General features: G+C 41.0%; 1 protein-coding gene and 1 pseudogene across 1 annotated transcript; both read left to right on the top strand.

Annotated features, from left to right (window-relative positions):
- The first annotated feature begins 10,807 nt into the window (after positions 1-10,807).
- Positions 10,808-11,734, top strand: LOC134949860 (olfactory receptor 8D1-like). Its single transcript, XM_063938564.1, has one exon. The coding sequence runs from the start codon at positions 10,808-10,810 to the stop codon at positions 11,732-11,734; it is 927 nt and encodes a 308-aa protein (XP_063794634.1).
- Positions 11,735-13,958: 2,224 nt separating this feature from the next.
- LOC134950046 (5S ribosomal RNA) lies at positions 13,959-14,076 on the top strand (annotated as a pseudogene).
- Positions 14,077-15,442: the final 1,366 nt, after the last annotated feature.

The raw sequence follows: 15,442 nt of genomic DNA, 5'->3' as shown, positions 1-15,442 counted from the left end.
GGTGACCTTTTTTAATGCATATGGGGATCCATATGTATTGTGGTAAACTTCAGGAAATGGCAGCTTTCAGAAGTTTCAACACATTTTACCTTTCAATACATTCAGTCCTTTGTCACCCTTTGTATCCAGGGGGAAATGTATCAAACCTTCTTTTTTATTATTATTATTATTATTATTATCCTTTATTTATATCGCGCCACACGGTAGGATGGAGAAGTGGCGAAGTTGCCAATAGCAACCTGTCACTTTCTACTTTGCATTTAAAAATAATACACTGATAAATACTAGCTAGAAGCTGATGGACAACTTCTTCACTTGTTTACTTTTCCACTCCTTAGAAGGATTGATACATTTTCCCGAGGTAAACAACACTCTTTACAGGTACTTAGGATTTTGTTATTATACTCTGGTGTCATGTGTGGCCTCAGAAGTCAGATTTACACCACTATCAACAGTTTGCCAGCCATTAATCCCAATCTAGCTACATCTCCACACAGCTCTCACTGAAGCCGAGACAGCTGGATTTTAGGATAGATTGTCTCCCATAAACAGGTCACTAACCCAACAGCTGTGAAGTAGGATCAGGCATCACATCAGCTATTTAAATCCACCCAAGTCACAAAAGTTCACATGACATGCTAGCGGTGGCATTCATCATTTGCCTACTTCCAACGGCTAATACACAAAATAATAGTCAGCCAAAGAGGTGCTACCTCTAAATTCTCCACGACATACCAGCAGTGCCATGAGACAAATGGAAAGTGATTGCAGGCACCTTAGATTATTAACACTGATGGGGGTAATAATTTATTATATTATTTACACAAATTTGGTTGTAAATATATTATTCTAAAAAATATAAACTGTATACAATTTCTGCCTCTTTTCTAATAAAATATTACATTGTTATATCATGTTCTTTATTTTTAGAATTGTTTTTGAAAAAAGAAAGTATCTAGAAGATTATAGAAAACCACTCAATTTTCTTTTAAAAAACAAGTTAGACAAATAAAAACAGGTTTAATTGGAAATTTGTTGTCTCTGTATACAACCTAATTAATCTTGAAAAGATTTCCAGATTGATCTACAGAGGTTATACCTCTGGAGGAATAAATTCTGTTTTAATATAAAGATTTCCATCATGTGTGCAGTACATTGGAAGGAACTTCATGTTGTTTGCTGAGGAGCAGGTACATGTTATGTAGTATCTCCTCTTTGTTTCAGCAAATTGCTATGATTTGTTGCCACCATCAACCTGTTCCTGTACATTAACTAAGATTTAAAAAAAATGTCTCCATATCATAAAATATCTTCGCAGCGATTTCTAAAATCTTCAGCATCATTTAAATAAAAAGTAAATGATTTCTATTTTAAATAATCTTTAGTTGTCCAGCCCTAAGCTTATCAGAACCACTAATATATATGTTCTGCTTAATTCCACAACAAAGTATTTCCCTTTGTCCTCCTGGCCCATTTGATAATTGGTAAGTACAAGTGTTTGTATTCGGACATCAATGCAAACACCTACATCTTTCTGTGTCAGTTCCACACTCCGACATGCTGTCTGGGTAGCATGCTTGGTTTGTGGTGCTGTTTAATATTTATTGGATTCATTGGATTTTAAATAAAAAAGAATTATAGCAAAATTCACACACGCACGCACATGCACACACACACACGCACATGCACACACACACACACACACACACACACACACACACACACACACACACACACAAACACACACACACACACACACACACTACTTATCTAAGCACCTGAAGTCCTGTTGGCGAAAGAGCGCTATATACATAAAATTATTATTATTATTATTATACCAATAACACTTTAGAAACTTGGTTTAAAATGTTCATAAAGACTACAGGTAATGTTCTTTGTTATATCCTAGTGGAATACCTGCATTATAAAACATGTTATAAATGAAACATAATACAGACCATATACGGTATATATGCACAGATACATTCACACAAAACCTAAAAGCAACAAGTAGCAATTAAGATAAGTAAGATCTGAATCCAATTTTATTTATTACATTTTTATGCAGTACAAAATGTTTAATAAATATTTTTACTTGTTTACAGTATATTACCATGTTATTATGATTACAAACCTTGAATACACTTGTAACAAGTCTTGTGATGTCATACCATAACAGGTGCAACATCTAGGCATTGAAGCCAGTATATGGAGTAAAACACAACAGTTGCTGATGCAAACTGAAAAAAAATGCAATACATTCGACTCCAAAACAAACTCTCCTCTGTCTACAAGGGGAGCGAGTTGCCATTGCGCAGGTGTGTAAACACTGTCATATCCGTCACATCCCTATCTTGCCCCAGGCTTAGGGCCAAATTCAGAGTTGTTCGCAGCAGCAAATTTGTTAGCAGTTGGGCAAAACCATGTGCACTGCAGGGGGCAGATATAACTTGTGCAGAGTTAGATTTGGGTGGGGTGTGTTCAAACTGAAATCTTAATTGCAGTGTGAAAATAAAGCAGCCATTATTTACCCTGCACAGAAACAATATAACCCACCCAAATCTAACTCTCTCTGCATGTGTTATATCTGCCCCCCTGCAGTGCACATGGTTTTGCCCAACTGTTAACAAATCTGCTGCTGCTATTAACTCTGAATTACGGCCCGCATTCCGAGTTGTTCGCTCGCTAGCTGCTTTTAGCAGCATTGCACATGCTAGGCCGCCGCCCTCTCGGAGTGTATCTTAGCTTAGCAGAATAGCGAACAAAAGAGTAGCAGAATTGCTACTAAATATTTTCTTGCAGTTTCTGAATAGCTCCAGACCTACTCCTACACTGCGATCAGCTCAGTCCGTTTAGTTCCTGCTTTGACGTCACAAACACACCCTGCGTTCGGCCAGCCAGTCCCCCGTTTCTCCAGACACTCCCGCGTTTTTCACCGACACGCCTGCGTTTTTTAGCACACTCCTGGAAAACGCTCAGTTACCACCCAGAAACGCCCCTTTCCTGTCAGTCATTCACCGATCAGCAGTGCGACTGAAAAGCGCCGCACGAATACCAGCAAATCTACTAAGTTTTGTGTAAAATAACTTAGCACATGCGCTCTGCGTACCATGCGCATGCGCATTTAGCAACAAATCGCAGCATAGCGAAAATCGGCAACGAGCGAACAACTTGGAATGACCACCTACCTTAGTTACTTAGTAAGAGGTACTTACTCCCAGCACACAGTCAATGGAACACGTTAGGCTAAACATTTATATAATCATTATGTATGGGGAGGAGTTTTAGAATGTTATTCTTATTTTCAGCATTTTCTGTGCACTTGGTATGTCTATAGCTGGCCATAGACTGCACGAAAGTGCAGGTGAGCAGCAGTGATGGAGGAGGGTAAAAGTGACCACATGATAATCGGAGCACATTGTAGGGTGGCAATCTCCATACACTGCCAGGAGTTGGCTGAATGATGGACAGGTGGATTAGACAGGTTTTATAACCAAGAAAAACGAAAAGAAATGGTCACAAAGACGAAATGAATTTGCAAATCAATTATGTGTGTTTGTTCTTTCCTCGCTTATCATTAAATGGATATCACAGTATTATAACCAGGGGAGGTGCTCCTGGAATAAGATTTGACATGAATATAGCTAAAGAAAGAAAAGTATTCCGTACTAGGGCACACTCAGAAGCGAATACACTAATATATCCTAAAAGTAAACGCCCCATAGGGGAGAGGACCAATGATAATTAAAATATAACTTTTATTGATATACGTTAAAGCTTATGAAATATGTGCAAGTGAAAAAATAATATTGATAATGGAAAAATAATAATAAAAATTATTAAGTGTATAAAGTAAATGTGATATTAAAAGGCTGAACCACTGTATGAATGTGTGTGATATTTATTCTTCCAATGAAAAGTGTGTATCACTTAATTCTGTGGTTTCATCAAATGCTGCTACAACAATTGCAATACTGTAGCAGCTTGTGACAGGGAGAGAGTTTGTATCAATTTTACTATAATGACCTCACTCTTATATGTCTAATTCACCTCACTCACTAACATGGAGTATATCTGGCATCTAAATATCATTGAGGCATAACACGCACCTGTCTCCTAGCATAGTGTTGTGTACCACAGTTATATATTATGTTAATAAATATTTGGGAGAACACACATGGGAAGTAATAAATAAATAAATACGCTGCTAAATTAAGTTCATTAATGAAAAATAGTGAGAATCCACTTGTTATTCACAATAGTCCTTTGCATATATAATATTAAATATCCCATCAATGTCAATAATTAGAGACCAATGTATTATATAGGGTGCATATAAGAAAATAACCCTATGTTTTCACTTTCTTATGGGCTGAAGCTGAACTGACAAATGTACATATAACGGGCAACAATAATCTCACTGAGCATAATGGGTATTTACCCTGCACCCACGTTTTGAAGATTAATCTGTATTAATATGCCCTAACCTGATGGTCTAATAATAGGGCAGCATCAGTCAACATCCACTGTCTAAAATATACAATATATCCCGACGTCGGATGTTTAACTAATGACAGCCGGCATCTCCGGCCACTGACAGTTTCAGTGTATCGCAAAGCCCTTACACCTTGACTTTATAGATTGCAGCCGGCGTCTCCCTGCTGCAGCTATAGGTGGTGTGTGTGAGGTAACAATGGGTTATTGAATAGTGATCCAACTGACCGTGGCCAGCGTCTCCCGGTTCACGCGGTCAGACCATTTTAATCCAATTGACCGCGGTCGGCATGTCCCGGTTCACGCGGTCAGAACAGATATTGCTGGACTATGATATATTCAGTAGGTGCAACAACCCGCTTAACGGATCCTGTTCTCAGGTATCAGTTAGCGGTGTGAGTGCGCCTGCAGTGCAGCCGTTTGTAGTGTGACCGTGCTGCTAGCAAGCACGTCACACATAAGACAGCTGACACTAAATATGTCACTATTAGAATTGAAGCAGCAATTTGACATATATCATACACACACAAACACACACATTTAACATTATTAAGGGCTTAAATACCCATGGGGAGGAGTTTTAGAATGTTATTCTTATTTTCAGCATTTTCTGTGCACTTGGTATGACTGCAAGAAAGTGCAGCTGAGCAGCAGTGATGGAGGAGGGGACAAGTGACCACATGATAATCGGAGCACATTATAGGGTGGCAATCTCCATACACTGCCAGGAGTTGGCTGAATGATGGACAGGTGGATTGGACAGGATTCATAACCAAACAAGATGATACAGGCAGTTTTTCAGGGATTTTTAGGCTGTGAACGTTCATTGTGCAGGTCCATAGACTGAACCATAGAAACTAGATGTTTGGTAGGCTGGGTTGCATGACTATCATGCAGTGCATGGCCAGCTTACCGGTGGAACTCCTAATGCAGGGCTAGGTACCCCATTCCAGCTGCTGCAGAACTATACATCCCAGCATGCCCTAATATCAAATCTGTGACTGGGATGTGTAGTTAACCAGCAACTAATGAGCCAATGCAATCTTACCCAGTGTATACTTTATTTCCATCTATTCTGGCTATAATCCTTTTATCAGTCATTCTGCTGATAAATCTCATATGCACGCTTTATTACATGCAGTACTTTGTCTTTGTAATGACAACAGGCCCCTCTGCTGCACAATGCTTAGGGTACAGTATGCACTGAATTAGTGTCTCATCATAGGCAAATGCAGGGGGGTGGGGTCCGGTTGCCCAGAAACTCCCCTCCTCTTGGTAAGTGCCTCAAATTATGATAACTATAGCAATAGTATATAATAATGAGCACTAGAACTGCTGTCACATCATGAAGTAGAGACAGGAGCCTTACTATGACACCCCTACCCCCTAATCCTAACCCTCCCTGTCCACAGCCTTACCCTAACCTCCCCTGGTGGTGCCTAAACCTAACCCCCCTCCCCTTTCCTGCAGCCTAAACCTAACCTTCCCCCCTTAGTGCCTAACCGTAACACTCCCCTGGTGTTGCCTAACCCTAAACCATCCTCACCCCTGCAGCCTAACCCTAACTTCCCCCACCCCGCAGCCTAACCCTAACCCCTCCAGAGTGTACCTAAACCTAACCCCCCTCCTGTAGCCTAAACTTAAGGCGGCCGTTAATACTTTCCTTTGGGATCCTGACTGTCGGGATTCCGTTGTTGGGATCCTGATCCTTTTGGGATTCCATCGTCGGTGTTCTGACGGCTGTCAGGATTCCAGTGTCGGTATTACGGCTGCCGGGAACCCGACAGCCGGGATCCTGAATGTATACTGGGAGAATGTGTGCTTAGACAGTGCAGTACTGGTTCTATTATTTTTGTGTATTTCTTTCTTTCTTTCTTTCTTTCTTTCTTTCTTTCTTTCTTTCTTTCTTTCTTTCTTTCTTTCTTTCTTTCTTTCTTTCTTTTCTTATGTTTAACCTTTTCCTTACCACTTATTTACATTTAAATGTTTTACACAGGCTATATTATAGATCTTCTATAGTGTTTAATATTAATACTGTATTCCATAAAGTATCCAGTGTATAAAAAGACCAGTGTTTACATTAGTGTTCAGGGTCGTTACTAGGCTCTTCTACCGATACCCCAGACTCCTGCACTTGTTCCATTATTCCGCAGAGTGGGAGATTATTGGCCGCATTTGGAAACCCCCCTCTAGAAATCCTGCGTTTGCCTCTGCTCATAGTAGTGAGATCTATCCCCTGGATGCTGACTCCTCTTCCAGTCTACTCTGTACTACATACTGTGCAGTACTGTGCCTGTAGCATTTGCGTGTAAACTGTATAGTATGTGAATACAATGAGGCTGCTGTCCATCTCTCAGTGAGGGGTATGGGTCGTTGGGTCGACTCAACTTAGGTCAACAGTCATTAGGTCGACCATGGAAGGTCGACATGCATTAGGTCGACAGGGACAATAGGTCGACATGGTCATTAGGTCGACCGGTCAAAAGGTCAACATGGGTTTTTGGACTTTTTTTGGTGTTGTTTCTTCGTAAAGTGACGGGGAACCCCAATTAGTGCACCATGTCCCCTCGCATGGCTCGCATTGCTGCGGGCAAGGTATCTCGCAGCGCTTGGCACAGGTTACCGTTCCCAATTGTAGTCCACGTGGATCATCAAGTATGAAAAAGTCCAAAAACTGAAAAATAATGTGAAAAACTCATGTCGACCTTTTGACCTGTCGACCTAGTACATGCTGACCTAATGACCATGTCGATCGAATGCACGTCAACCTTCAGTGGTCGACCTAATGACTGTCAACCTAAGCTGTGTCAACCTAACGACTGTATCCACTCAGTAAGATAAGTAAGCAGGATGCGCACAGCTCTCCTGCTGATTATACGGGTGCTAACAGCCTTATTTATATGCTCATTAAAATCAGTGACTAATTTATAGTGTTCTGTGTTTGGGGCTCTGTAATATAGCCCAGTGGATTCCAAACTTTTTTGAATCATGGCGCCCTAGAATATCTGAATTTTTTTCACGGCACCCCTAGGCCAAAAGTCTCTTATTGAGAAATTTAGAAATAAATATTACATTAAGTAGATTGCGTTTATATGTCCTCCTTAGGGTCAGTTATGTGGTGAGGGACAAGATTTGCTTTTGTTTTACCACATATTTTATGACTGGCAGCCACCAGCACTGGTTTTGCCTATTATATTGACCATGAATAATTTGAATTGGTCCTGGACCACCAACCCAGGGCACCCCTGCAAGTGTCCCGAAGCACCCCAGGGAGCCACGGCACACTGTTTGGGAACCTCTGATATAGCCCATTGTATTTGGAATGGTGCACAGCTTATATAACAACATAACACAGACAAACTGCTAAACAACAAAAACACAGCTGCTCTTCTGAGACGACACAAGGATACATTTGCACATTTTTTCATGAGAAGCTGATGAATTAGAGGGGCACAATGGCAGCATATGTGGGCTGCAAAGGTTTGCATTGGCCAATGGGCCTAATTCAGAGTTGATTGCAGCAGCAAATTTGTTAGCAGTTGGGCAAAACCAGGTGCACTGCAGGGGGGGGGGGGCAGATATAACATGTGCAGAGAGAGTTAGATTTGGGTGGGGTGTGTTCAAGCTGAAATCTAAATTGCAGTGTAAAAAAAAAAGGGACAGGATTTACCCTGCACAGAAACAACATAACCTACCCAAATCTAACTCTCTCTGCACATGTTATATCTGCCACACCTGCAGTGCACATGGGGGGTCATTCCAAGTTGTTCGCTCGTTGTTTTTTCTCTCGCAACGGAGCGATTAGTCGCTACTGCGCATGTGCAATGTCCGCAGTGCGACTGCGCCAAGTAAATTTGCTATGCAGTTAGGAATTTTACTCACGGCATTACGAGGTTTTTTCTTCATTCTGGTGTTCGTAATGTGATTGACAGGAAGTGGGTGTTTCTGGGCGGAAACAGGCCGTTTTATGGGTGTGTGCGAAAAAACGCTACCGTTTCTGGGAAAAACATGGGAGTGGCTGGAGAAACGGAGGAGTGTCTGGGCGAACGCTGGGTGTGTTTGTGACGTCAAACCAGGAACGACAAGCACTGAACTGATTGCAGATGCCGAGTAAGTCTGGAGCTACTCAGAAACTGCTAAGAGGTGTGTGGTCGCAATTTTGAGAATCTTTCGTTCGCAATTTTAAGAAGCTAAGATTCACTCCCAGTAGGCGGCGGCTTAGCGTGTGTAAAGCTGCTAAAAGCAGCTTGCGAGCGAACAACTCGGAATGAGGGCCATGGTTTTGCCAAACTGATAATAAATTTGCTGCTGCAATCAACTCTGAATTACCCCCAATGACAAGATTCAGGTGAATAAGGCAATTTTTCTGCTTATGTATGTGTCTACTGTCTAGATATGTAACAAAGAGAAAAATGAGATTTGTGGGACAGAATTAAGTTATTTACCTGCTCTCTGTAATAGTGTACACACTCTTTCTTACTGAAAACGGACTTCAACTGTTTGGAATCACTTAGGTGCTGTAGATAAAGTATTTTCAATATAGATATACAGGAATGGGACACAGTGTGCTTCATCCACTTGCACTTGTGTTGTGAAGTCCATTTCTAGGCATATTTCAAGCAATATGATACAGAAAAGCCCCCAAAAATGCCATATGTAACACAGAAAGTCTTATGCGTATAGATACTTGTCAGCGGATCCGGCTATAAAATGTAAAAGGGTAATCATATTAATTGCAAAACCATCAGTGTTGAAAAGCCACCGGTTAGTAAATACTGTCTATACCACAGTTTCTCAAACTCTGGATATCATTAAAACCTGCACTGCAATGGCGGTGTTTAGAAAACTCTGGTACACACATTGATGTCTCCTCACTCTCAATATTAACTTGAAATCAGTTAATCTCAAGTCTTAATGTCTACTTGATAGAGTTAAACCCTGAATAATGGTTTGCTCAAATGTATGCTGAAATGCTGAGACATTGGCCCTCATTCCGAGTCGTTCGCTCGGTATTTTTCATCGCATCGCAGTGAAATTCCGCTTAGTGCGCATGCGCAATATTCGCACTGCGACTGCGCCAAGTATCTTTGCTATGAAGAAAGTATTTTTACTCACGGCTTTCCCATCCCTCCGGCGAACGTAATGTGATTGACAGGAAATGGGTGTTACTGGGCGGAAACACGGCGTTTTATGGGCGTGTGGCTGAAAACGCTACCGTTTCCGGAAAAAACGCAGGAGTGGCCGGAGAAACGGGGGAGTGGTTGGGCGAACGCTGGGTGTGTTTGTGACGTCAAACCAGGAACGACAAGCACTGAACTGATCGCACAGGCAGAGTAAGTCTGGAGCTACTCTAAAACTGCTAAGTAGTTTGTGCTCGCAATATTGCGAATACATCGGTCGCAATTTTAAGATGCTAAGATACACTCCCAGTAGGCGGCGGCTTAGCGTGTGTAACTCTGCTAAATTCGCCTTGCGACTGATCAACTCGGAATGAGGGCCCTTGTCGCCAAAGAGTGCCTATTGTTTGCAGGTTCAGAGATATACAAATGTAGCAAATGGAATGGTTTAGAATGTAAGCTCTCACGAGCAGGGCCCTTTTCCCTCATGTGCTTATCCTTCTCTTATTGAAACCATATTCAACGGCACCAAATCCCTCGGTTTTCTACCACACTGATATTTATTTCAGTTTCGTCTGCTGATGTAGCTATGTTTATTTCCCTTGTACTTTCCCTATATTGTCTTCAACTATAAGTCACTGTTTTCCTATTTTGCTTAGTTATTTATGTACTCTGTTATTGGGTGCTGCGGATCCCTTGTGGCACTATATAAATAAAGGATATTAATAATAATAATAATAATAATAATGGTTGGAATTTTACTATCTGCATGTTCTCAGGGACAGTAGAAAAGTCTAGAAGTTAGTTGTCATTTATTAATAATGTAAGCAATGCTGCCCCCTGCTGCTAATACAAGTAAAACTTAGTGTGTATGTGATTTTGACAATACTTTTGGAAAAATCTTATGCATGCTATGAATATGATATGATAAGCAATGAAGAAGCTATATAAACCCATGTATGCCTAATAAAGACAGAGTATTGCTGGAACAACATAATTGTGTGTGTGTGTGTGTGTGTGTGTGTGTGTGTGTGTGCTCACTTACTTTCTGGCCGCAATAATCTTTTCTTTTACAGATACCCAGGTTGCTTGACAACTTGACTCATACACAGCTGTAAGTCCTTAGATGCTAATGTTGTATAGTAGAGTTAAATCAGTAATCCTTCCTCTTTCAGATAGCAAGCTGAGCTGGTTAAATGAATGTCAGAAATCAGACAATGATCACATATTTTATTATGCGGGGGATTTCAGATGTTCCAATGCTTCAGCTTCCCATCTTTCTCCTGGTTCTTATCATTTATCTCTTCACTCTGGCTGGTAATATGACCATTCTACTACTGGTCTGGCTGGACCCTCAGCTCCACACTCCCATGTACTTCTTTCTGAGTAACCTGTCTATCATGGACATGTCCTACAGCACAGTCACATTGCATAAGATCCTTATAAGCTTCCTAACAGGGGATAAAACAGTCTCTGTACCAGCATGTATGTCTCAGATGTTCGTATTCACATCCCTAGTGTGCAATGAACTGCTTATATTGACAGCAATGAGTTATGATCGCTATGTTGCTATCTGCAACCCATTGCGTTATTCTGCAGTAATGAGCCCTGGTGTCTGTGCTGTGCTGGCAGGTGCCTGCTGGGCACTGGGCTTTTTAGAATCACTACCTCATATTATTTTGATATCCAGATTTACTTGTTATAAAACAAAAGAAATAAATCACTTCTTCTGTGACATTGTTCCACTAGTAAAACTTTCATGCAATGATACCTCACTCTCTGAATTTTTGATGTTTATTTGTGGACTTTTTCTTGCCACCATCCCCTTTTTCCTCACCTTCATCCCTTATGCCTTCATTATCCAGACCATACTACGAATCCGTTCTGGGAAACAGAAAGCCTTCTATACATGTTCCTCACACATCACAATGGTCATTCTTCTCTACCTGACCCTTATCTACCAATACATGAGACCAGCATCCAAGGACACCCTGGAATCCAACAAGCTTTTCTCTCTGTTTAACACAGCTGCTGTCCCCATGCTTAACCCACTCATCTACAGCCTGAAAAATAAAGACGTAAAATCTGCCCTGAGGCGTCGATGGCATTGGTTGACTAAGTAACTCACAAAGATACAGAGGTGATTAGTAGTGCTATAAGGAGCAATTATCCATAACACACAGCCATCAGTTATATATTTTTTTATAATTATATTGAATAAATTAAAAAACGTGTATTGCTATAACATCACAAAGTGTATTATCAGTCACAATGAAAAGTGCAACAATGCTCTATACTCATCAGGGGTGAGATGCAATGAAGTCCGAGTTCGGCAGCCGTGCAGGATGCCTGCTGAACTCGGACGTCTTTTAAAGGGGCAATCATGTACAAGGCATCTTTTAGCCTTGTACATGATTATCCCTTTAAAAATACATCCAAGATCGGCCAGCATCTCGCATGGTCTCTGAACTCGGACATCACTACATCTCAGCCCATAAGTCAGTCACAGGGTACAGCAGGTGGGCTGGCTGCTGTACCTTGTGGGCCGCCTGCTGTACCTTGTGACTGACTTATTATGAGTACACAGCATTTTTGCACTTTTTATTGTGACTGATATTACACATCGTGATTTTATATCAATACACGTTTTTTTAATTTTTGCAAACATGGTGCTAAATGTAATAGCCTGCGAGGAGCGCAAAGAGCGCAATTTTGTGCGAGTCAGGCTAGATTTTTTTTAAGTCCTGCCTTTTGAGAAAGACGCCCTGCTGGTGCTGAAATGCGTTAAGGACACAGGCTTATTGTGCATTAACCCGTGGAAGACTACCACCCATACCAAAGCACCAGCGTGGCCACTGCACTAATTACCCGGCATAAAAGTGGGTATGGGTCATTAGGTTGACCACACTTAGGCCGATAGTCATTAGGTCGACATGCATTAGGTCGACATGGTCACTAGGTCGACATGGCCATTAGATCGACATGAATAAAGATATTCAGGGTTATGGTGCGTAGGCACGCATTATAGTTAATATAACTAGTCCTAACATAAAAATAACTAGTCCTATAATAAGACTGCATAGGAGACCACAAATAGGTTGAACTCGATGCACAATTGTCTTTTTTCAAACTTAGTTACTATGTTACTATGAACAAGTTCGACGTGAGTTTTTTTTAAACTTTTTTTGGTGTCATTTTCTTTGTAAAGTGACGGGGACCCCCAATTAGTGCAATGTGTCCTCTCTTGTGGCTCGTTTCGCTCACCATGCTTCGGGCAAGGTTACTATTCCCAATCGTAGACCACGTGGATCGTAAAGTATGAAAAAGTTAAAAAAATGTGAAAAACTCATGTTGACCTTTTTCCATGTCGACCTAATGACCGTGTCAACCTAGTGTCCATGCTGACCTAATGCATGTCGACCAATAGTGGTCGACCTAATGACTGTCGACCTAAGTGTGGTCGACCTAATGACCGTATCCCCATAAAAGTGTTAACATTCATCTCCTACATTGTTCAGTCACGAATGCACTTAGAAGCGCACGGCTACATAGCAAACAACGTGGTATTCAGCACAGCCATGGATGCAAGTGCCCGCCTCCTGTTAATGTGCAAGCAATCCTCCGACCGACATCAGGAGTGAGATCTGGGTAACCATTACCAATCACTGCACAGTAGCGTGACCAGTAGCCACTTACCGCCAGCGGCATCTGCAATTGGCCCTACGTGGGCGTACTATCTGACACCAATTGCAGTCACCCATTTGGGGGTCCACTTCCAACCGGAGCACGGATCCAGGCGCATGTACAATTGGTATTGGATTTCACCTTTCTTCATATATTACAGTGAGTGGCATTCTTTACATCCAAAGTTACTTTGTGCTATATATTAATAATGGAGAGTCCACATTGTTACATTATACTGGAGGTAATTCACACCATATGGAACAGTAATCTCAAAAACTGACTGCTACCTACTTTGAAATTCATTGTGTATACTAAGTAACCAGATAGTTCAACCAGGGTTGAAAACAAACTGAATGGATGAAAAGAATGAGTTGTGGATTTGAAAAGATGAAATATGAAAGCAATAATTGCTTTCATATTTCATCTTTTCAAATCCGCAACTCATTCTTTTCATCCATTCTCCACACTCTCTCATCTAGTTGACAGTTACTCTGGTTGGGACATCATGCTCTAACCAGTGAATATCTAACTGTTACAACATACAGCAGAAGTGTCTTAGTCTATACACTCTCTCATCTGGAAAAACATTATCAGTTTGTTTTCAACCCTGATTTATGTTCAGTACGGAAAGCAGAAGTGGCCTTCCTTCCTCCTGTCACAACGGCCCACGGCCATACTATCCTGAATATGCCCGATCTTGTCCGATCTCGGAAGCTAAGCAGGTAAGGCCTGGTTAGTACTTGGAAGGGAAACCACCTGAGAATACCAGGTGCAGTGGGCCATTTATCAAGGAGACTATTGCTCTCTCTTTACTGCTTCACAGCCCAATCTGAGGCCTTATCTTCAAAATTTGTTCATCAATATAAATTGGAGAGTCATATCCGAAGCACCCTTCTTTTGATATTTTCAACTTTTGATTTTTATCTTGAACCTTATTTGTTAAAAAGGCAACCAGGTAATTAGTACCCTAGTACCCCCCCCCCCCCCTCCTCCTCAGTGCCACTGCATACACAAAGCAAGTACATACGTGGTAGATTAAATATAGACATGAATGCGAATGGCAGGGGTATATCTACCCACCAGTGAGTTTACAGTCTGGTGTATTAAAGACCAATGCTGGATGAAGCCACTTTGCTGTATCATGTTCAAACTAGAGCCTGTTTCATTTGGAAGGTGAACGCACACAATCATCATTATTAGAAAATTACTTTTCAAGATACTCGCATGAAAACAGGTAAAGTTGAAACGCGTAGGGTGAGACTCCAACGGTGACAGTTATCCCTTCCTGAATACGAATGTGGATGTATTTGGCAAGACTGTCCTGGAAATTCACATTGGATCCTGTATAAGAAATGACCTCACTGCAGGAGAGACTACTAGATTTATGCATATACTGACTTTTTATAGCATATCAAATGTAATAGTATTTTATATAACAAATTAATTTTATGAAAGTTAATGGGCAGACTTGCCTGTTTTTTTCTTATTGCCTTGCTTCATGACAATACATACAACCAATCTTGAAGTAGGATGCCAAATGAGAAGTAACAGCTGGAAATTGAAAAGGGCTCGTAGATTAATCAAGAATACTATTAATGCGGACATTGCGGTATCTCCGTGAGTGTATTCCGTGAACGTATTCCCAACGAGCAACAGTGACAGCAAAATAACATTAGTTTGGATTTATGCTTGGTGTTGGAAACATACTGATTATTTCACCATGGTGCTAAGATATGGAATGACACTCTATTACTTTATTATATCACTAGCTGTTCTTCACACAGGAGTTTCTGATTTTCACGGTTGTAAATATAAATAAGTGTTAAAAATGTGCTAAATCTATAGAGATGTAAATTTGAGACGTCTTAATGTAAGTAAATATTAATCCATGGTTCTTGGCGTTACCCGGGGAGCACCCATAGCAGATACGGTAAAAAGTGACAGGACCATTTTTGTAGTTTATTCAGTTCTAGACATTGGATGTGCAATCCAAATTTTGTCCATTTGGCCGTTATCGTTCACGCAATGCAAGCCACGCATCGGTGATTACGTCATCATGTCAACCCCCTTTTCATCCCCTTATGGGAGGCTTATTAAAATTCTGATTACGTAGTTTTCCTATTTCCCACCTGAAGAATACATATGCT

This window comes from Pseudophryne corroboree, chromosome 8, assembly GCF_028390025.1.
Source record: "Pseudophryne corroboree isolate aPseCor3 chromosome 8, aPseCor3.hap2, whole genome shotgun sequence".
NCBI classification, from domain to species: domain Eukaryota; kingdom Metazoa; phylum Chordata; class Amphibia; order Anura; family Myobatrachidae; genus Pseudophryne; species Pseudophryne corroboree.
Note: the sequence above shows the minus strand (reverse complement) of the source record. Positions and strands in the feature narration are given on the sequence as shown.